General features: G+C 45.6%; 1 protein-coding gene across 7 annotated transcripts in view; it reads right to left on the bottom strand.

Moving 5' to 3' along the window:
- The window catches only part of LOC126361237 (putative epidermal cell surface receptor), a 402,667-nt gene extending 386,261 nt beyond the window's left edge, over nt 1–16,406 (bottom strand). For 2 of the 7 annotated variants that reach the window (XM_050007777.1, XM_050007776.1), the window contains exon 1: nt 16,173–16,389. In XM_050007777.1, the coding sequence (XP_049863734.1) occupies nt 16,173–16,236 (64 nt within the window). In that variant the 5' untranslated portion in view covers nt 16,237–16,389. Of the gene's footprint in view, nt 1–16,172 lie in introns of all 7 variants that reach the window. The other 5 variants (XM_050007780.1, XM_050007778.1, XM_050007773.1 and 2 more) reach the window with 4 other exon arrangements.
- Nucleotides 16,407–21,532: the final 5,126 nt, after the last annotated feature.

Genomic DNA, 21,532 nt, shown 5'->3' with positions numbered 1-21,532 from the left:
AGCAAACTCTCAGAGTTAGTCGGTTTAAATTATTTTAATTCTGTATGATAATTAATTGACAAGCAAACTTTGTAGTGTTTTCCCACGTCAATGGAACACGTAATTTTTCTTGGCATCCAAATATCATCGATCATTTTGTAGTGTCTACGAGTTCTTTCTCCAAATACAGTTCAGAGGAGGAATCAATAAGCTGTTTCGTGGTATGAACAGACGAGCTACGCGGCGAAGCAGTTAGTGTAAAAGCAGATGCTCAGAGAAAGAGAGCCGAGTTTATCACCCGCACATGTGGGAACACGGGCAAAATAGAATTAAATTGAAGAAGCGTTATACTCAATCATCCGGAGCTTGTTGTAGAGTTGGCCTACTCCCACAAGGTTAAAGCTGAATTACAGCACACGTGTTTAAGCGACAACGTTTCATGTAGGTTGAGCCGCGTATGCATACGTTTTCTTGACACGACATGTGAGGCCGTGGGCATTAACCGCAGAGGCGACCGGGCAGACGAGCGCAAGAACACGAATGACCTCCATGCAGTGCTTGCCTCTGCGGAAACCAGTGAAGCCGCTCAGAACAATTTGCATCGCGTTTCTACCCAAGGCCGAACAGCTTACAGGTGTTGACAAAATTTACTGCAGCGAATCGAGGGAAGGCGCAATCCGCGCAAACCTTGCTCGCGGAACATCATCCAGCGATGTTGGCCTCTTTGCACAAACGATTATAGGTCGCGTTCACGTTGTGTTTATGTGTTCTTGACACGGAAAACCTCTCGCGCTTTCTGGACGCTGCGATGTATTTAATCAGTAGTAGGGTCTTAGTTTACTTCATTATTAAACAAGTGCAATCGAAGTACTGGTTCGAGAACATTTTTGAGACAAGCGACTTATGACTAGGTGTCATCCCTCCACTCCAGTTCCTTGCCCCCGTAAACTTTTACCTGCGTCAGTTTTCGCTACTAACTGACATTCGCATTGTATACAAATTCTGCACTTCGTTGAAAGTGGCGCACCAATTGTGATAGCCTACGTCCTGTATAGAAATATTACAGTTGCCGAGTCTCTGATGCCCCCCTTACACAGGCTCCAGGCAGCAGACTAAATAATTATACACCGAAGTCTTGCTCCATGAATCTTCTGCTTCTTACAAAGTACTAGGAAGCTCTGCAAGAACATGTTGCTGATCTTCCAGAGGTGAGAATAGATGTTCACTGTCATGATACTAAAATGCAGAAAATAATTTCTGGAGACTACTACTCTCTTATACTCCACCGGCTTATATTATATGTCATTTGTCTCCGTTATATATTTCTAGATCAGAAGAATACGGTAGCTCACGAATACCTTAGTCTCGTTGCTACCAATTACAACAGGGCCTTTCCATATGCTTATACACACATCAAAAAAAGTTTTGCATCATCTCCGTTCTGAGAGTTCTGGCACCTGCACAGAAAATTGGAAAAGAGGTCAACATAAACCTCATTTCCGCCCTTTTTATTGCTCATGAAAACTACACATTGCATGTTGTACCACCACACAGCGAGATCTTCAGAGGTGGTTGTCCAGATTGCTGTACCACCGGTAACGCTTATACCCAGTAGCACGTCCTTTTGCATTCAAGCATGCCTGTATTCGTCGTGGCATACTATTCACAAGTACATCAAGGTACTGTTGGTCCAGACTGTCCTAGTCCTCAACGGCGATTCGGTGTGGATCCCTCAGAGTGGTTAGTGGGTTACGTCGTCCATAAACAACTCTTTTCAATCTATCCCAGGCATGTTCGATAGGGTTCATATCTGGAGAACGTGCTAGTCACTCTAGTCGAGCGATGTCGTTATCATGAATGAAGTCACTCACAAGATGTGCACGATATGGGGGGGGGGGGGGGTCGAATTGTCGTCCTTGATGACGAATGCCTCGCCAATATGCTGCCGATATGGTTGCACTATCGGTCGGAGGATGGCATTCACATATCGTACAGCCGTTACGGCGCCTTCCGTGACCACAAGCGACGTACATCGGTCCCACGAAATGCCACAACAAAACATCAGGGAACCTCCACCTTGCTGCACTCGCTGGACAGTGTGTCTAAGGCGTTCAGCATGACCAGGTTGCCTCCAAACACGTCTCCGATGATTGTCTGGCTGAAAGCATATACGACATTCATCGGTAAAGAGAACGTGATGACAATCCTGAGCGGTCCATCCGGCATGTTGTTGGGCCGCGCTGCATGGTGTCGTGGTTGCAAAGATGGACTTCGGCATGAACGTCTGGAGTGAAGCTGCGCGTCGTGCAGCCTACTGCTCACAGTTTGAGTCGTAACACGACGTCCTGCGGGTAAGCGAAAAGCATTATTCAACATGGTGGCGTTGCTGTCAGGGTTCCTCCGAGCAATAATCTGTAGGTAGCGGTCATCCACTGCAGTAGTAGCCCTTGGGCGGCCCGAGCGAGGCATGTCATCGACAGTTCCTGTCTCTCTGTATCTCCTCCATGTCCGAACAACATCGCTTTGATTCATTCCGAGACGCTTGGACACTTCTCTTGTTAAGAAACCTTCCCGGCACGAAGTAACAATGCGACGCGATCGAACCGCGGTATTGACCGTCTAGGCATGGTTGAACTACAGACAACACGAACCGTGTACCTCATTCCTGGTGGAATGAGTGGAACTAATCGGTCGTCGGACTCCCTCCGTGTAATAGGCGCTGCTCGTGCATGATTGTTTACATCTTTGGGCGGGTTTAGTGACATCTCTGAACAGTCAAAGGGACTGTGTCTGTGATACAACATCCACAGTCAACGTCTGTCTTCAGGAGTTCTGAGAACCGGGGCGATGCAAAACTTTATTTGATGTGTGTAGTATCAATCTACCTTTCAGGAATTGTGATATTTTCGCAAGAGAAAGAAAACTAATTATTGTCTGTACTTGTTTAGCTATCACTCAAGCTTAGTCTTCAAATTTAACTTTCATTTCCTATATTTTCCAGCGTTTGATTATTTTTTCTTGTTTCTTCATTTTTAAGTTTCTGCTAAATTCGTCGTGTATTTTTTCATATCTCCAAAGCAATTTCACTATTTTTTATGCTTTAAATATGAAACTATTAAATTTTATTGACAGTGTACGGTAGATTTCTATGTAGATTTCGTGAATTTTATTTTCATGACAAAATCTTACCATATTGGCCACGCATCTTCAGTTACTCCTCTTCTCTGTCCCATTCTCTATATGCGTTAAGTGTGCATGTAAATTAAAAATATCACTAAGATAAGAAGATTATGTACGATTCCATCTTTCTCCTAGTTCACTTCAAGATGTGATTATCCATTTCACTGACCAATTTTTCGTAGTCTAAAAAGCAAAGAGATTTTCGAGAGGACTTTCCCTTCTCGCTCAAGTGTTGGATACATGTATATGCACGAACGGCTTGCCTTAGTGTTACCGTTCTGACACAGGGCACCTATTTTTTTGTAATTTTTTAATTTTTTCACCATCAGTCTCCTGACTGGATTGTGTGACCTGCCATACACTCACCTCCTGTTGTCAGCCTCTTCACACTTGCACCCAGCGTTCTCAATTGCCGCGCTGGGTAGCCGCACGGTCCGAGCCGTCTTGTCACGGTCCGGACGGCTCACCCTGACAGAGGTTCGAGTCCTCCCTAAAGCATGGGTGTGTATGTTGTCCTTAGCGTAAGTTAGTTTAAATAGTGTGTAGGATTATTGACCGATGATCTCAGCAGTTTGGTCCCTTAAGACCGTGTAGGGCCCCTGCTACCACACGAAAGTGCTGCAACGCGACGTGGCCTGGACTCTACTAACGTCTAAGTACTGCTGGAGGGAATTGACACCATGAATCCTCCAGCACTGTCCATAAATCCGCAAGAGTACTAGGGGATGGAGATCTCTTCTGAACACCACGTTGCAAGGCATCCCAGATATGCTCAGTAATATTCATTTTTGGGCAGTTTGGTGGTCAGCGGAAGTATTTAAACTCAAAAGTGTGTTCGTGGAGCCACTCCGTAGCAATTCTGGGCGTGTGGGGTGTCGCATTGTCCTGATGGAATTACCCAAGTCCGTCGGAATGCACATTGGACATGATTGGATGCAAGTGATCAGACAGGATCAGTGTCACATGTCAGAGTCGTATCTAGACGTATCAGGGGTCCCATATCACTCCACATCCACACGTCCCACACCATTACAGTGCCTCCACCAGCTTGAACAGTGCCCTGCTGACATGCAGGGTACATGAGGTTGTCCCCATACCCGTACACGTCCTTCCGCTCAATGCAATTTCAAGCGAAACTCGTTCTACCAGACAACATGTATCCAGTCATCAACAGTCCAATGCCGGTGCTGACGGTCCCAGGCGAGGCGTAAATCTTTGTGTCGTGGAGTATCAAGGGTACACGAGTAAGCCTTCGGCTCCGAAAGCCCATATCGATGATGTTTCGTTGAATGGCTCGTACGCTGACAGTTGTTGATGGCACATCATTCAAATCTGCAGCAATTCATGGAAGGGTTGCACTTCTGTCACGTTGAAAGATTCTCTTCAGTCGTCGTGGGTCCCGTTCTTGGAGGATCATTTTCCGGCTGCAGCGCTGTCGGAGATTTGATATTTTACCGGATTTCTCATATTCATGGCACACTCGTGAAATGGTCGTACAGGAAAATCCCCTCATCATTGTTACCTCGGACATGGTGCGTCCCATCGCTGATGCGCCTACTGTAACACCACGTTCAAACTCACTTAATTCTTGATAACCTGCCACTATAGCAGCATAAATCGATCTAACAACTGGACCAGACACTTGTTGTCTTACATAGGCGTTGCCGACCGCTGCGCCGTATTCTGCCTGTTTGTATATCTCTGTATTTGAATAGGCGTGCCTATACCAGTATCTTTGACCTTTCAGCGTCGTGCAAGACAGCCACATTCGCCTGACTGGGCGACATATTTTCTTCCTTTTGCATTTGTCACTCCGCCAAGACGACGGTATTCTTCACAAGCAGATGCGTCACCTAGGCATTCTTCTGGTCGTTTGGAACGAACGGGAGCTTGCGGTCCGTTAGCACCGTGGCACAGTACCGCCGAGAAAGATCACCGATACCGGCAAGCCGCGGCCGGCAACCTCGCTCGCTGAAGGCTAACGCGATGCTATCTGAGTGGAGCAGTGGCTGGAAACAGGGCGCACGCCACTCGCCGGCCGAATCAAATGCTGCCATTACTCGCTGAGCGAGGTACGACTGCGGCCAAAGCCGACGAGCAAGGAACGGGAAAATGATCCAGCAGCGCCGCGCACAGGCGTTAGGCTGAACGATGTTACCATCATTTTAAAATAGCATTCAAAACAGTTCGACTGCATCTAGAGAACAATCCATGAACGTAGTATATAACGTCGTATCGGAGTGCTTGATTCGGGTGTATAATCAAGTTGTTGATTCGATTTAATTAATTAAACGTGCCTATAGAAAACTATACAAATCAAATATCCTCGGTAGTGCTGTATCACAAACATATTAGAAACCAGGTGAATGCAACGAAGGCTTTTACTTAGATCGGGATCACGCCTACTCGTCACCACCGATTTCGTCCGAATTTGTGATATGTGGGTGGCTTGGACAGAAATGCAAGTGACAGAAGTGGCAGCTCCAGATGGCAAAGCGTATGGAAAAAAATAGCGTTTTGGGCGAAGCGTGAGCCATTTGTGTTAGTGTATTTAGCAGGCAAGGATCCGCGCAGCATAAGCAATACAGAACGCTAATGCGAAGGTCTTGTGGTAGAGCCCCTATGCAGAAACTTGTTATTTCTTTTTATTTTCTATTTTTACGATACTTAAACCGCAAATCGAAATTTTGCTGAGTATATTGCATTTATTAATATTTTCACAATAGACGTGAAAAGGAAAAGCAAAGAAAATTTGGGATTTCCGATAAATTTCCAAGAAATTGCTTTTGAACTACTATGAGAGAGAATATCTTATGAAGTTAACCAAGATTGTGTTTTCCTATAGAAACTTTATACAGCCATTTAATTGTAAAAGTTCGGCGTTTATAAAGTGTGCAGCAGGCCGAGGCAATTACTAATTCCCTGTTTTTACGATGAATATCACCCCAGCACTTGTAAATCCTTAACTGTACAGTAATAAGAGTATCTAATTGTATGTACGAAGTTCTCGTGTAAATCTTACGAATTTTCCTTTGCCTTTCCTTTTCATGTCTCTGATAAAAATATTAATAAATAATAAATACAATCAACTGAGCATTTCGGTCCATTTGCAGTTTACGTAACCCAAAAATTGAATATAAAAAGTTTCTACACCGGTGCTTGACCCCCACGACTCTCGGGTTACCGTTCCGTATTCTTTCTCTGCGCCAACCTCTGCCTTGTAACTAATTCATGCCACGGTCGACCCGCGGCAGAAATGCTATTTTTTTCTAAACGGTTGGCGTTTTGGAGCTCTCATTTTTGTCACTCACGTATACCACATACGAGGATGCAATCGGTGATGACGAATAGGCGCGGTCCGCATGTTAGTGAAAGCATGAAATTTGGCCAACCGACCAATGGAATGTTAATGCAGTCAGACGACTCTAATTTGACACAGCTTCCTAAAGCAAGACGTATATAAGTTCGCGGGACGCCGTATGAAGCGGACGATCTTGACTGCAGCCTTCTCAGAGTGAAGGATGCTGGTATTTTTTTATGATAATCGTGGTTTTCAGTGCCTCTTCTGCTTGTGTTCATACAGTAGCGCAGCATGTTTTTATCCTCTGGCTCATATTATTAATATAATACGACTGTGTGAATACAGGAATTTTTATCCTTAGAGATGCAGCTCATAGTCATTATAACGCTTGAGCTACTGTATGAACACAATCGTCTGAAGTTTTAGCGTGACAAAGGAGTCACAGAAAATCACTAGAGGACGGAACAAATCATAAGAAACCATGCACCATTCTTGACTATGGGAAGAGCACAACCTAGATTATGCACTACATACGGTGTTGCACGAAGATATATACGTCTTCCTTTAGGAAAACGTGCAAAAGTAGACTCATGTGTCTATGTTCCACTGTTCACTGTGCCAAATTTGTGACTTCAGTAGGTAGTAGCCTTCGTCGGATTAGTTTGGTTTCCAATTAAGTTTGTGATCCTTCTTTGCTGAGAGTATTTGGTTTGTGCAATTTTATATAGGCACGTATTGAGCAGTCACTTCCGTAGCAGTGATTTTCTTTGAAGAAACACATCTGTTTCTGTCTGTCACTAAGTTCAACCTTTCTTGCAACATCGCGTTCAGTCGACGGTGTTTTCTCACGAACGCATTATGCTGAAAAACAATATAGTGCCAGCAGATTTGTGGCTGTTGTCACTGGTGTCAAAGCTAAGCGATAACGGACAGTACACCCTCGTTTGAAGTCTAAGGTCCGAGATGATAAAGAACAGTGCACCACAACAATCACGGTTATAAAAGAAATTTAGAAAGCATTCTGCGATTGGAGCACAGCGATCGTTGTTGTTGTTGTTGTTGTTGTCTTCAGTCCTGGGACTGGTTTGATGCAGCTCTCCATGCTATTCTATCCTGTGCAAGCTGCTTCATCTCCCAGTACCTACTGCAACCTACATCCTTCTGAATCTGCTTAGTGTACTCATCTCTCGGTCTCCCTCTACGATTTTTACCCTCCACGCTGCCCTCTAATGCTAAATTTGTGATCCCTTGATGCCTCAGAACATGTCCTACCAACCTATCCCTTCTTCTAGTCAAGTTGTGCCACAAACTTCTCTTCTCCCCAATCCTATTCAATACCTCCTCATTAGTTACGTGATCTATCCACCTTATCTTCAGTATTCTTCTGTAGCACCACATTTCGAAAGCTTCTATTCTCTTCTTGTCCAAACTATTTATCGTCCATGTTTCACTTCCATACATGGCTACACTCCAAACAAATACTTTCAGAAACGACTTCCTGATACATAAATCTATATTCGATGTTAACAAATTTCTCTTCTTCAGAAACGCTTTCCTTGCCATTGCCAGTCTACATTTTATATCCTCTCTACTTCGACCATCATCAGTTATTTTACTTCCTAAATAGCAAAACTCCTTTACTACTTTAAGTGTCTCATTTCCTAATCTAATTCCCTCAGCATCACCCGATTTAATTTGACTACATTCCATTATCCTCGTTTTGCTTTTGTTAATGTTCATCTTATATCCTCCTTTCAAGACACTGTCCATTCCGTTCAACTGCTCTTCCAAGTCCTTTGCCGTGTCTGACAGAATTACAATGTCATCGGCGAACCTCAAAGTTTTTACTTCGTCTCCATGAATTTTAATACCTACTCCAAATTTTTCTTTTGTTTCTTTTACTGCTTGCTCAATATACAGATTGAATAACATCGGGGAGAGGCTACAACCCTGTCTCACTCCTTTCCCAACCACTGCTTCCCTTTCATGCCCCTCAACTCTTATGACTGCCATCTGGTTTCTGTACAAATTATAAATAGCCTTTCGCTCCCTGTATTTTACCCCTGCCACCTTTAGCGATCGTTATAAAATGATAATAATCAAAAACAGTCTCGATTGCGTTCAGATTATTTTATTTGTTAGCAACCCGTTTCGGCCCTTTCCTCAGACCATCTTCAGGCTTTTCACCGACATAATGGCTGCTGCTCGTGGTGAAAATTCTGAAGACGGTCTGAGGAAACGGCCGAAACCAGGAAACATGATCGAGACTGTTTATTTGATTTTTAGCATTTTAATCAAGGACATATTGGTAAAAGAAGAAACAAAAAGATGCTTCCCCTACGTAGAAAATAACACAATGGCTAACCACCGGAAATGATTTATATACACCTGGTTGTTCACTTAGGCGTTCCCTGGACTGGTTCTGTCGCCAAGGTCGACGTGAGGATCTCAATGTGCGGTCCCACTATGTCCCCCTCTAACCCAGAGAAGTTCGGCGTACCGTGCACGAGTCCAGCACGAGCTGTCTCGGCCGCACTCGTAAGTACCGCAGGGAACGCCTCAACGGCCACGAATCCACTCTCCCAGCCGGGGGGCGCTCCGTCACGACAGGTGCATAATCAACAGAGAACTGAGGGGAGAGGCACGCCGCTTGTTCCACACGCACAAAACCGGCCCGCAGGTGCGCGTTCGCCTCTTCGTCCCCACGCTTTCCTCTACTGCTTGCCCACTATCTGCAAAACCACTCCCCCGTGATCAAACATAGCCGCGCATTTCTGCTTCATACGGCCTTTCGTAGCTGATTCTGCGCCTATATGTGGTACCTATTAAATGAGCACACATTAACAAATGTCAGCAGTTTCCCGGAAGTCGTAACAGCGAGGACTGCACGAGGAAAATTGTGGTTTTCTATAAAAATAAATTATTTGTAGCTCAATGCTTCTTTCAGCGCTAAGCAAAAACTCATATGATATCCGGCAGCATTTGGCGAAACATCTAGCTCAATATCGTCTTTTATTTATACAGCTAGAAACAATAATTAAAGTAAGGAGGCACACAGGAAACAGCGCAAACACACAGGTATATCGAACAACGTGAGCCATCGGTAAACTGTTTGAAGTGTGATTTCATAATATTCTTATGTGACGTCTGCGATGTTTTTGTTTGTATATTTCAGTTGTAGATGTTTGTCGTGTGTTTTGTTTCTAATACGTCATATAATTCGAGTGGATGGTGGCTTAGATTGTGTTGTTTTTGTATCTTTGTAGGTCTAGTGCAGATGGAAAAGCGCAAGAGGAAACGATGTTTTGGATGGTTTATCTCGTCTCATATAAACTTTTTATAAGGTTCTAATGACAGAGTGAACTGTAGCGTAGCCAGAGCTCTAGGCTAAGTTGGAAGGTAATTGGTTGTGAGCTGGCAAAGCCAAACAACGTGTCACCACAAAGTGCTAATTTTGTTGACAAAGTCTGTGGCAGTAGACTGACCTATAACGAAGTCTGAGGCCTGAATTAAGTTGGAAATTGAAATTTGAAATCAGTTAAAAAACAGTCCAGATCGCAAAGGTACATTTATTAAAACGCTACCGGTTTCCATCATCATTAGATCATTTTCTGACCTTCAACCATATCGATGGACAATGGCTGTGTACGGAGCAGGAACCGCTGAACGTTCCATCCATAGCCATTTCAATTGGGTGAAGATTTGAAGATGATCATGTGATGATCGAATACCGTCACGTTTTAATAAATGTGCCTTTGCGACCTACACAGTTTTATAACTAATTTCAAATATTGCTCTTTTATCGTTAACTTTGTCCAGTAATGTTTTCAAAAATGGGTGGTGGCAGGTTGGTTGACCGTTGAGAAAGCCAACGAACATGTAACGGAATCTTTTTTATATATACATTGCATGTTGCACAGCTGCATTTACATCCCTGATAAAGACCGCTATTTTCTCACCGTGTTCTGATATTTTCTAGTTCTTAATGCGCTAGAAGGCGTTAATGACAAAAACATCATCCGTCCAGATCCCTCAATTCCCGTTAGACTGTCTCTTTTTATTTTGTGTTCATGTTGTTATTAAATTATCCATTGTCGATTCTTAAGACTCGTATTTCACATTAGTAATGACATCATTGGTCGATTGCCGCAGTATCCAGTTGTGAGTGCCAAACACACGGCTTAAAAAATTGTATGGTAGTTTCCCCTGCTTCCTTAAGATGGTTAAGTAAAAGCTGCACGGTTCTTCCGACAAGGCAAATCCGAATATTTCCAATAATTGGCTGCCGCGCGGGGTTAGCCGAGCGGTCTAGGGCGCTGCAGTCATGGACTGTGCGGCTGGTCCCGGCGGAGGTTCGAGTCCTCCCTCGGGCATGGGTGTGTGTGTTTGTCCTCAGGATAATTTAGGTTAAGGAGAGTGTAAGCTTAGGGACTGATGACCTTAGCAATTAAGTCCCATAAGATTTCACACACTTTTTTTAATTTCACACATATTTTTTGACCAATAGTTGGCTAAATGGACCTAGTTTACTTAGTCGACTGGTAATGATGTCGTTGAAGGACTTGTCTTCGGTAACAGTAAGAAAAGAAGTAGAATTGTCCGAAAGATTTAATAACCCTGTGGCGCATTGCGTCCACTACAGTGGACAGCTGCTAATGGTCGCTTCTTTGGCACTTTCAATCAGTCCTGAGGCTGCAAATGCACACAGTTCGCTGCAGTGGGCACTCTCTACTGGTGTTGTGTCCTGCATGCATTTGCAACCTCATGATTGAAAACGCCAGAGAATTGACCATTAAAAGTTGTCCACAGCAGTGAAATTCATGCACCATAGGGATAAGTTGTGTGGTTGCTTAAAAAGAGTCGGTGGTTTTCTCTGAATTTGTTTATTAACTGTCGTGACAACTTTCGGGTTTAACGCATCATGTGACGAGTTATTGTAAACAGACAAAAGTAACAGATGTTAGATTACAAATTTTACAGAAACGCAAGTTTCTTATAGAAGTCAATTCTACATTAAGAGTATTGAAGAATAAAGCGCTCTTTGATATAGAAATACATACGATTTTTGACACAAATACATGAGATTTCGATGTAGATATCAAATACTTTCATTACTAATGTGCAGAATAACAGGTGAAACGATTGGTGTGACAGTTCGACCTTAACTTTTGCAGTACCATACAAGCAACGGCCAGCGCCACCATGTGCGCCGGGAGGAAGGCTCCGTCGTACTAGCTGGCGTAAGCGTGTCGATGCGCTTGCTACCTGTTACTCTACGTATTATATAGTGATGACAGTATCTGATATCTACATCAAAATCTCTTGTATTGGTATCTAAAATGGTACGTATTTTTGTATTTTATCCATAAGGAACACGTGTGAACGCGGTCGTATGCGTATGCGCAAAGGTACTTGAACACTTGCCTTCATTCGCACATGTGAGGTTTTTTAATTGCATTTAACGATTCATTTAGGCGCTGTGGGTACATCTCAAATGTTATTTGTTTATTGCAATGAAGCTCTTCCGAGTATCTGCGCGCGTCCTTTGTATTAAACAGTGACAGTAACGGCTACTAGGGATTACACTTTTTCTTTTTTTATATATATATTGTGGGACATAACTGCTAAGGTCATCAGTCCCTAAGCTTACACACTACTTAACCTAAATTATCCTAAGGACAAACACACACACTCTTGCCCGAGAGAGGACTCGAACCTCTGCCGGGATCAGCCGATTACGCTTCTATTGCACCGAAATGTCAGTAGTTTTATCACATGTGAGGCGGTTATGCATCCATAAGAACTGCACTTTTTTTTCTCGAATATTGTTGGTTTAGAACTGACTTTTATAAGGAATTCGATTTTTTGTAAAATTTGTAACGTAACATCTGTTACTTTTGCCTGTTTACAAGAGGTCATCAGATGATGGATTGAACGCTAAACGCGTCATGACAGTTGATAAATTCAGAGAAAACTAGGGACTGTATTTAAGCAACCGTACAGCCGTTTTAAATTCTTATCAGTTATTATATTCAGCCTGATTTAGAAGAAAATAAGTGCCGAAACCAATCTCTCGGCCATCAGTACACCACAGATGTTGTAAAACATTATTGTCGGTCTACGGTAGACAAATCTGAAGACATACTTTCCCATTTCTATGTGTCTCAATCAGTCAAGAGGTTCATTCGTGTGTAACAACGCTGAGACGGAACGTAATAGCCTCTTATTCCATCCTGACCGACACGCCCCAATGTCCCACCTCTGTTAACTGTGTGACGTAGCTGCTCCACACGGTCTGTGAGGTCTGCCCTGCACTCTGGGAGCGGTTCGCTCCGAAGCATGCGCTCTGCGTGCCTGGCCGCGGCGGCGCCCTGGCAGTCCACGTGTGCGGTCTCTCTCGCTTCTCTTTTCTCTTCTCTTCTCCTCTCCTCTCATCTCCTGTTCCGGGAGTCATTGTTCTGTTCTGCCGGCCGCGTATCTGTGCCGTCGCACTCGTCCACCGCGTGCAAGCTGTGTTCGCGCAAGATCGTTGCGCGTAATTTTATTTATATTCACGATCTGCAAACCAAGCCAATGGCCTTGGCTAGCTCTCGGATGGGGGGCAAGCGGGGTGCACCCAGTCCTTGTGAGGCAAACTGAGGAGCTACTCGATTGAGAAATAGCTCCGGTCACGGAAATTGACGTACGGCCGGGAGAGCGGAGTGCTGACCACACGCTCCTCCATATCGGCATCCAGTGACGCCTACAGATTGAGGATGACATGACCGTCGGGGTCTATCGACGCCTGTTCGGGCGGAGATTAGTTTTTAGATCTGCAAACCAGCACGTGCGTTGTAGTGCAGGATGCTCTCCCTCTCCATCCCGCCTGCCTGACTTGAAAGCGAAAATCCCACTGCTAGGCAAGCTTGTTGTCAATCATTTATTTTATAAGTCCTTCGGCGGTATGTGGCCGAGTAGAATTACCTTAACCTTGGTTTTCTCGTTTTCGACTGGTTCTTTCACTTGGAGCGTTGTCCACCTCTCGGACTGAACTTTTTAGTTTACTTAGCTTTGGTACCTACGAGATTCTCAGTGTCTCCACTCACTCAGAATAGATGAGCGTCCACCACACTCCTAATAGACTCGACAGCTGACACAGGAGAGTTTAACACACAATCTCTCGTTAAAAGGAACTACATCGTTGTCTGGCTGTTTCAGTGCGTTACAGTGTGACACACTAGGAACTGCACGCGCAGATTCTGAAGGGCGGGAGTTATGAACATACCCGCCCGAAAAAAGTCTTAGTTGAGTCGTATTTATTTTTACATGTCGTATCTATCACTGACAGCAGCTCGTGGTCTCGCGGCAGCGTTCTCGTTCCCGAGCACTGAGTCCCAGGTTCGTACCCGGCGGGGTAAGGGATTTTCACCTGCGTCAGATGGCTAGGTGTTGTGTCGTCTTCTTCTTCATCATCATCATTCATCCCCGTTACGGTCGGAGGAAGGCAATAGCAAACTACCTCCACAAGGATCTTGCCTAGTACGGCAATGCGGGTCTCCCGCATCGTCCGCTATGCTCTGTTAGGGAGTAAGGGACTTGGCATCATCATCATCATCATCATCATCATCATCATCATCATCATCATCATCGTCATCATCATCGTTTATCAACTTCCAAATTTCAGACATTCTTTTTAGATAACAAACTAACAGGAAAAGAGGTCTCTGAGATAAAAAGTAATCCTAATCGTTATAAGCTACATGTTAACACTTTTCAACTCCTTGCTTGAGGTCCTGGCAACATGGAGGAACTTGCGGGCTGACCGCTAACATTCCACCCAGCGAAAGGCACACACTCAGTGACCTTACCTGCCTGTTGGCAACAACACGTCCGACACAGTTCCCGAGTATACAGACGGAACTGACACACCAGAGGAACTCGAGTAAGCATATACCGAAACGGAAAGACACTCCATTAAGGAAAAAAAATAAAAACTCGACTTACAGAATACAGAGGCGAACGACTGATACGCAGCTTCCCCTCATTTAGAGCCGTAGTCTGCATAATCATAGCTTCTAGATGAAACATTGTTGAAGGTGAGTACCGGTGTACAGTTCGATTTTGTATTATTAGCTTATGACGCTGTCAGTGTTGTGACTCTTTTTTGCTATTACAGTTCTGAAATCGATTGATACGTTTCGCACTACCTATTCATTTCTTCTTAAAGGTCGCCGCAGCAGCTCCAACGAAGTTCGGCTTCCCCGCTAAGAGAAAGTCAGTCGGGTCTGTACTGGCACTCGAACCTGCCGCGGAACTACAGTAATACTGAAGTCTCGTATCGAGACTGCAAACTAGAGAGGAAATACTGCACGTAACAGCAGGTACTCCGCAGCGGGTAGCCGCATTATATCACTTCGCGCCACTATAAACAAAAGTAGCTTAACTTGCAATTCCGTGCAAACAAACTAAGGTGATTGTAGGTTTGGGAAAGACTGAGCTAATTCAATCGCTATTTGATAAACATTCACTCAGTTTTGTCCATAAGGAACGTGTGTGAACGCGGTCGTATTCGTATACGGCAAAGTACTTAAACACTTCCCTTCAGTCGCGCATTGCATTCTAATTGCATTTCACGATTCATTTAGGCGCTGTGGGTGAATCTCATATGTTATTTGTTTATTGCAATGCAATTCTCAGTATCTGTGCGCGTCGTTTGTATTAAACAGTGACCGTAACGGCTACTACGGAATGCGCTTCTATTGAGCCGAAATGTCAGTCGTTTTATCACATGTGAGGCGGTTATGATCCATAAGAACTGCACTGAAACGGACGCCGGCCGCGAAAGACTACGCTTTTATATAACTCAGAATTGCTTATTTAGATCGCTTCTTTTGATCTTAAGCGTTAAGACTGTGGAACTGTTCTTTCCTCATAAGAAACAATGACGTATAAGGTCGTAAGACTGGAAAGAGAAGAAAAGGGAACAAAAACTTTCATGAAAAAACTTACTAGATACGATTTCTTGGGTTCTCCAAGTTTCTTCGCCTTTTATGAAATCTTTTCTATTAGGTTTTTCTCAAAATTTCATCGTTTTTCATCCCTTTAGTTTCTTGTGATCTGCGTGTTCCTTCACGATCCTACGCTTAAAGTAGCCAGCCTTAGTGCTGACTTGGTCAAGAGAAAAGCAAGCATTCGAAACAGAACAAAATAAAAGAGAGGATATAATCTAAGGGACAAAATGCATTGCACAACTACAATCAAATACACATATCTATGACTGAGGGAGGCTTTTAAATACCGGTACAATCCCTGTGGTTCAACATGGACCCTTCATACCGAAATCTTTTGTCATTTACCACTGAACAGTCTCTGTCACTATAGTTCTCTACCATCTCGTATGACATCGAACAGTCACTACCGCCTTGTTTCAGTGGGCAAACTACGCCGATGTCCACCTTACGGTGGTGTTAGCCTATACTACCAAGTGTAGTCTGGCCTCCTACAAACTACAACTATCGTAATTTCTCTGCAGACGATACTGATCTTGGCGCACTGTTGCGATGACAGCACCGAAATGAAAATAGCGTGGGGAAGATAGCGCCTTGTGGCAGCAGCATTCGAGGTCCGCCCGCTGAGGAGGTCGGCCACTTTGCTGCATCCCGTTCTCTTCCGGCAACAACGGCTCGGCCTGTCACACACCGTGGCAGACAGCGCGCAGGTGGCTCCAACTCACCGGTGGTGGCTAGGGCGGCGCATCCCAGCAGCAGCTGGAGCAGGAGGACGGCTGCGCGTGACATGGCGCTCTGGAGCACTCTACTGCTGCGGCTGCTTTTGGCGAGCCTTCCCGCACTGGACTGGCGCCGCGGAGGCTACGGAGGCGGCGGGCAGCTCCCGAGGGCCGCGGAGCACCACGCCGCTGTGCTGCCGCCTTACGGGCCGACGGGGAACTCGGCCACGGCGCTGACTCAACCGCAACACCGCGCCAGGAATGCCGCAAAGCCGCAAACGGTAACCGCACCCGCGTCTTCCGTGTCAGCTCGCGCATAAAGTGACAGCGCAATTACTGCAGCCGCGATGGATGGCGGATGCTGCGACAGTAATACCTGCGGCTGCGATGTGAGTCTGTAATTGCGTCGTGCTCGAGAGACCTGTGTGTCGCGCGAGTCTTGAGTAAACACATCGCTTTCCGTTGGAAAGCTAATCGCTGTTCCACTTGTGTTCCACGGTCAGTTACATCAAACCCAACCAAGTAAGTTCATCAAACGAAATACTCGATATCTCGCTAAGAGAGCGTACTCGTCGTTTTGGAGTGCTACCGATTGCATATTTTTTGTCGTTATTGTATTTGTGTGGCTTCTTGTTCCCCAGTCCGACGCAGAAATCTGAAATTTGCCTTTCCTCTGTAATGGTGCAAAAGCGTGGCGCTCTGCGACGTCGCCCTTGCGCTCGACGATGCTTCAAACAGCAGGCTGTCGACACAGGCGAGAAAAGGCCATAGCTCATCTGACATCTAAGGTGGTTTAATGATGTCCCGTTTACACCAAAGTTCACCACAATTCTGTCCAACACTATGTGGCGCGTCACCCGATCTGAAGATTGTCGCAGGCCGTGGTGGCCGAACGGTTCTAGGCACTACAGTCTGGAACCTCGCGACCGTAGGTTCGAATCCTGCCTCGGGCATGGATGTGTGTGATGTCCTTAGGTTAGTTAGGTTTAAGTAGTTCTGAGTTCTAGGGGACTGATCACCTCAGAAGTTAAGTCCCATAGTGCTCAGAGCCATTTGAACCATTTTTTGATGATTGTCGCAGCCCTCTTAGCCACATTTAACCCCTTCTCTTAACGCCTCTGTAATGGAGGCACGGCGTTGAAATCACGTGGTTTCCTCATGAGTGGCCGAGGAAAACATTCCAAACGCACCGCTGCTCTGAATCGGCACCAAAAGTAATCAGGGATTGCATACAGAACCTCAATGAAACAGTCCCTTTCCCTGGACCGTTGATTCCCACACATCTCGCGGTCAACAACGACATTTCGCACTGCATTGAGCAACAGGAATTCCTCCGATGGTTCAGTCCCTGTCTAAGGACGTTAGGACACTGTGGGACTGCCTCCCCATTAGACGAGATCTGACCCTTTTGGAGCGCAGGATGACCCCAGATTTTGCTCACGTGTACAAGTTGGAACCACTGTGGACCGTTCAAGACCATTCGGCGAAATGAGAACGGGATTGGAAGCAGCAAAGCATAGTTATCCTTTGTCTCCCTTTTATTTCGCACCCTCCTATGGCGTGATTACGGAGGAGGGATGCAACATTTGCATGTGCGTGACTATAACGGCAAAGTGGCCTGAGACCCCCCTCTCCCCCCCCCCTCCCCCCACCACAGTTAGGCAAAACCCTCGGTGCCACCCACTCACCTTTGTTGAGCACCTTAGAAATGTACCTGTACAGAAAGAACCAGTGACAAGAGTCACGTTACGCTGCTGCTGCTGCTTCGCCGCTACACTGAGCTCTTGTGCCTGATAGGAGGTCATCCAGAATCGAAGAGTGTCGGAGTTGCCAGTCTGCAGGAGCCTAGGACTTCGTCACAGGTTCTGTCTGAACAGGTACATTTTTAAAATTTTCAATATATACGGGCGACTACCACCGAGAGTTTTGTACCCTTGACATGGTTTAACTACAGCCTGGGGGGACATTGTCATAATGAAAATTTTCACTCTGCTGCGGAGTGTGCACTGATTTAAAACTTTCTGGCAGATTAAAACTGTGTGCCTTTCTTCTAGGAGTGCCAGTTCTGTAAGGTTCTGCGAAGTTTGGAAGGTAGAAGACGAGGCACTGGTGAAATTAAAGCTGTGTGGACGGCGCGTGAGTCGTGCTTTGGTAGATCAGTTGGTAGAGCACTTGCCCGAGAAAGGCAAAGGTCCGAGTTCGAGTCTCGGTCCAGCACACAGTTTTAATCTGCCAGGCAGTTTCATATCAGCGCACACTCCGCTGCAGAGTGAAAATTTCATTCTAAGTCCTCTATTATTTGCTGAATGTATTCAAATCTCTGTTTTCCTCTGCAGTATTTACCCTCTACAGCTCCTTCTAGTATCACGAAAGTTATTCCCTGATGTCTTAACAATTATCCTATCATCCTCCCCCTTGTCAGTGTTTTCGATATATTCCTTTCCCCGCCGATTCTGTGAAGCACCTCCTCATTTCTTACCTTTTCAGTCCACCTAACTTTCAACATTCTTCTGTAGCATCACATTTCAAATGATTCGATTCTCTTCTGTTCCGGTTTTTTGATAGTCCATGTATCACAACCATACAATGCTGTGATCCAAATGTATATTTTCAAAAATTTCTGCCTCAAATTAAGGTCTATGATTCATATTACTACACTTCTCTTGGACAAAGATGCCATTTTTGTCAGTGCCACTCTGATTTTTATGTAGTGTCCTGTGGGCGGCAGGAAAGAAACAACGATCAAGTTTGAAAACACTTTATTTAACTAAAACGCCTCCTTGGCATGCACTAATTTCCAAACTCAAGAACAACAAGAAACGCAATAATTCTTGGGGTGGAAAAAGCCAGATAAAAGTTACAAGACAATGAAAAGAAATAATAACATCCAAAATATCATGCTACACAATTCCAAAGTGGCGTTACGCCCAACAAGATATAAATTCCTACCGAAGACTATGGCGAGTGTCTACTTGGCTAGAGCCGGTGTAGGTATTGGCTGGAGCTGTCCTAGCTGTAGGTACGCACTGCCGGTCTGACTGTGCTGGCATGCCTATAACACTGATTCTGTGGAGTGCTACATTTAGTCGCTTTAGTTCCAATTGATGGATCTCTGTCACATGGCTTTTAATGAAGTAGTGCCGTGTTTATACAGAAGGTCTGCTGATGTGTACATTCATTGGCGATATTTTGATATGAGTTCTTGAAGAGAGGTCGGCAACCCACCTTGCTTGTCTGTTGTGCGGGGCTCTAGCTGAAAAGGTGCCACTACAGCATTACTCCACCTGGAAGAAGAATGCCCAGCATGACAAATGTCCATAGGAGTAGGGGCATTCTGGTCGATATCTATAGGTTCATGGCTGTCATGGGCTGGAGGCGGTGATGCAGCTGAGGCAGCTGGCGTCGGAGGCAGCGTCTGAGGTGGAGGTTCCATCACAGGGCAGCCATAGTCAGGCACTGGCGGCTACCCCAGGGTGTCGTCGCCCACCAGATGGGGGCGGAGCTGCTCGAGGTGCCGGTGGGTAGCAGAACCATTGGCCCACTGTAGAGATGCCATCGCCTTGCTGCAGAGATGGGTTATGACGGCAGGCGACAAGAGCGCCCTTGTATGAAAGATCTACTCCCAGACCTCCTGCCCAACGTGGAAGGAGTGTGTTGGAGTGTGGGTGGGAAGGTGAGAAGCTTCGGGAACAAGGACAGACAATGGAGAGCAGAACGGTCGACCGTGAAGTATCTCCATTGGACTTTTACCATCATGTGGGGTGCCGTGGTATGTAGCCAAAGGAAGAAGCACAGCCTCCTCCAGTGGGTGATGGCTCAGTAGCTTATCGAGTTGGGTCTCGAACGTCTGCACAAAGCGTTCTGCCTGGCCGTTTGACGCAGTGTGGAATGGGGTGGTGTGGACAGGGGTGACACAGAATTGCTTAAACTTGTTCGAAGTACACTGTGGACTATTATCCATAACGATCGTTTTGAGGAGTCCCTCAACTGCAAAGAGATGTCAGAGAATTTTGTTAGTCTCATCAGAAGTGGTGTTTATCATGTGGGGTGTGTAAGGGTATCCTGAACTGGAGTTGATCAAGATGAGCCACTGGGATCCATGAAACACCCCTGAGAAATCCAAGTAGAGACGTTCCTATGGAGCATCTGCATCTGGCCACGAAAAATATGGTGTACGGATGCTGCCTGACATGTCTGGCACATGTTGCAGGCTGACATGAGTGAAGCAATGTCTTTATGCAATCAATACCAATAAAGGTGTTGGCTGGCCAATTGTTTGGTGAGGACAATTCCCCAATGGACAGTGTGGAGGAGGTCAACGACACAGTGGCGCAATGCATGCGGTATGACCATCCGGGAATGTCCAAATCACTATGCAAAAGGATGACATCACTGCGGGAAAAAGAGACTGTGCCGATGATTCCAAAAATTCTGGACTTCCACATCGACGGCTGTTCGGCCAACCCACAGTGTCTGATCCTGAGTGGTGGACCACCGGTCCACATTGCCATCCAATGGAAGTGCGTCGATAGCTGTGTCCACGTTTGGTTCCACATGGAAACAAACCAAGAGGGAGGTGTCAAACACACGGTACACTCCAGCAGGCTTCCGGGAAAGGAAATCTGTCTTTACACGCCTTTTAGAGGTGCAATAAACAATATCAAAGTCGAACGTCGCCAGGAAGAGTGCCCAACACTGGAGGTGGAGCACTGTCTGGGTGGGCGCTGTGGCACCTGGGTGAAACAAAGAAACTAAAGGTTGGTGGTCTGTCTGCAGAGTGAAATGACGACCACACACGAAATCGTAGAATTTTGTTACGGCGAAAACCAGCGCCAAAGCTTCCTTTTCTATTTGGCTTTGTTTGGTTTGAGCATCGGTCAATTTTTTGGATGTGAAGGCCACCGGCCTCTCAACGCCATTTACTACTTGCGAGAAGACGCATCGGCGGCGATGATGGGCAGGGAAGGGTCGTAAGTGGCCATACAAGGAGTTCGGGAGAGAGCCGAATTGAGACTTGTGACAGCCTGCTCACATGCCGTGTCGCAAACCCAAAGCACATCCTTGTGCAAAAACCCTATCAGGGACGTCGAAATCTCGGTGGCGTGGGGTGTAAAACGCCGATAACAGTTAATTTGACTGAGGAGAGATTGCAGTTGCTTCACCTCGACATACTCCTTAGAGGTGTGAAGATCGTGGACATCAATTGTGAACCCAAGATAACTGACTTTGCGCACAAAAAAGTCACATTTTTCTTTCTAGCAACGCAAATTAGCCTCAGAAGAAACTTTGTCCATGATGTCCACTGTGGATGAGCCACCAACAATGACATCGTCCAGATGTTTTGTTGCACAAGGCAACTAACTTGT

The sequence above is a fragment of the Schistocerca gregaria genome, chromosome 1 (assembly GCF_023897955.1).
Source record: "Schistocerca gregaria isolate iqSchGreg1 chromosome 1, iqSchGreg1.2, whole genome shotgun sequence".
NCBI classification, from domain to species: Eukaryota; Metazoa; Arthropoda; class Insecta; order Orthoptera; family Acrididae; genus Schistocerca; species Schistocerca gregaria.
Note: the sequence above shows the minus strand (reverse complement) of the source record. Positions and strands in the feature narration are given on the sequence as shown.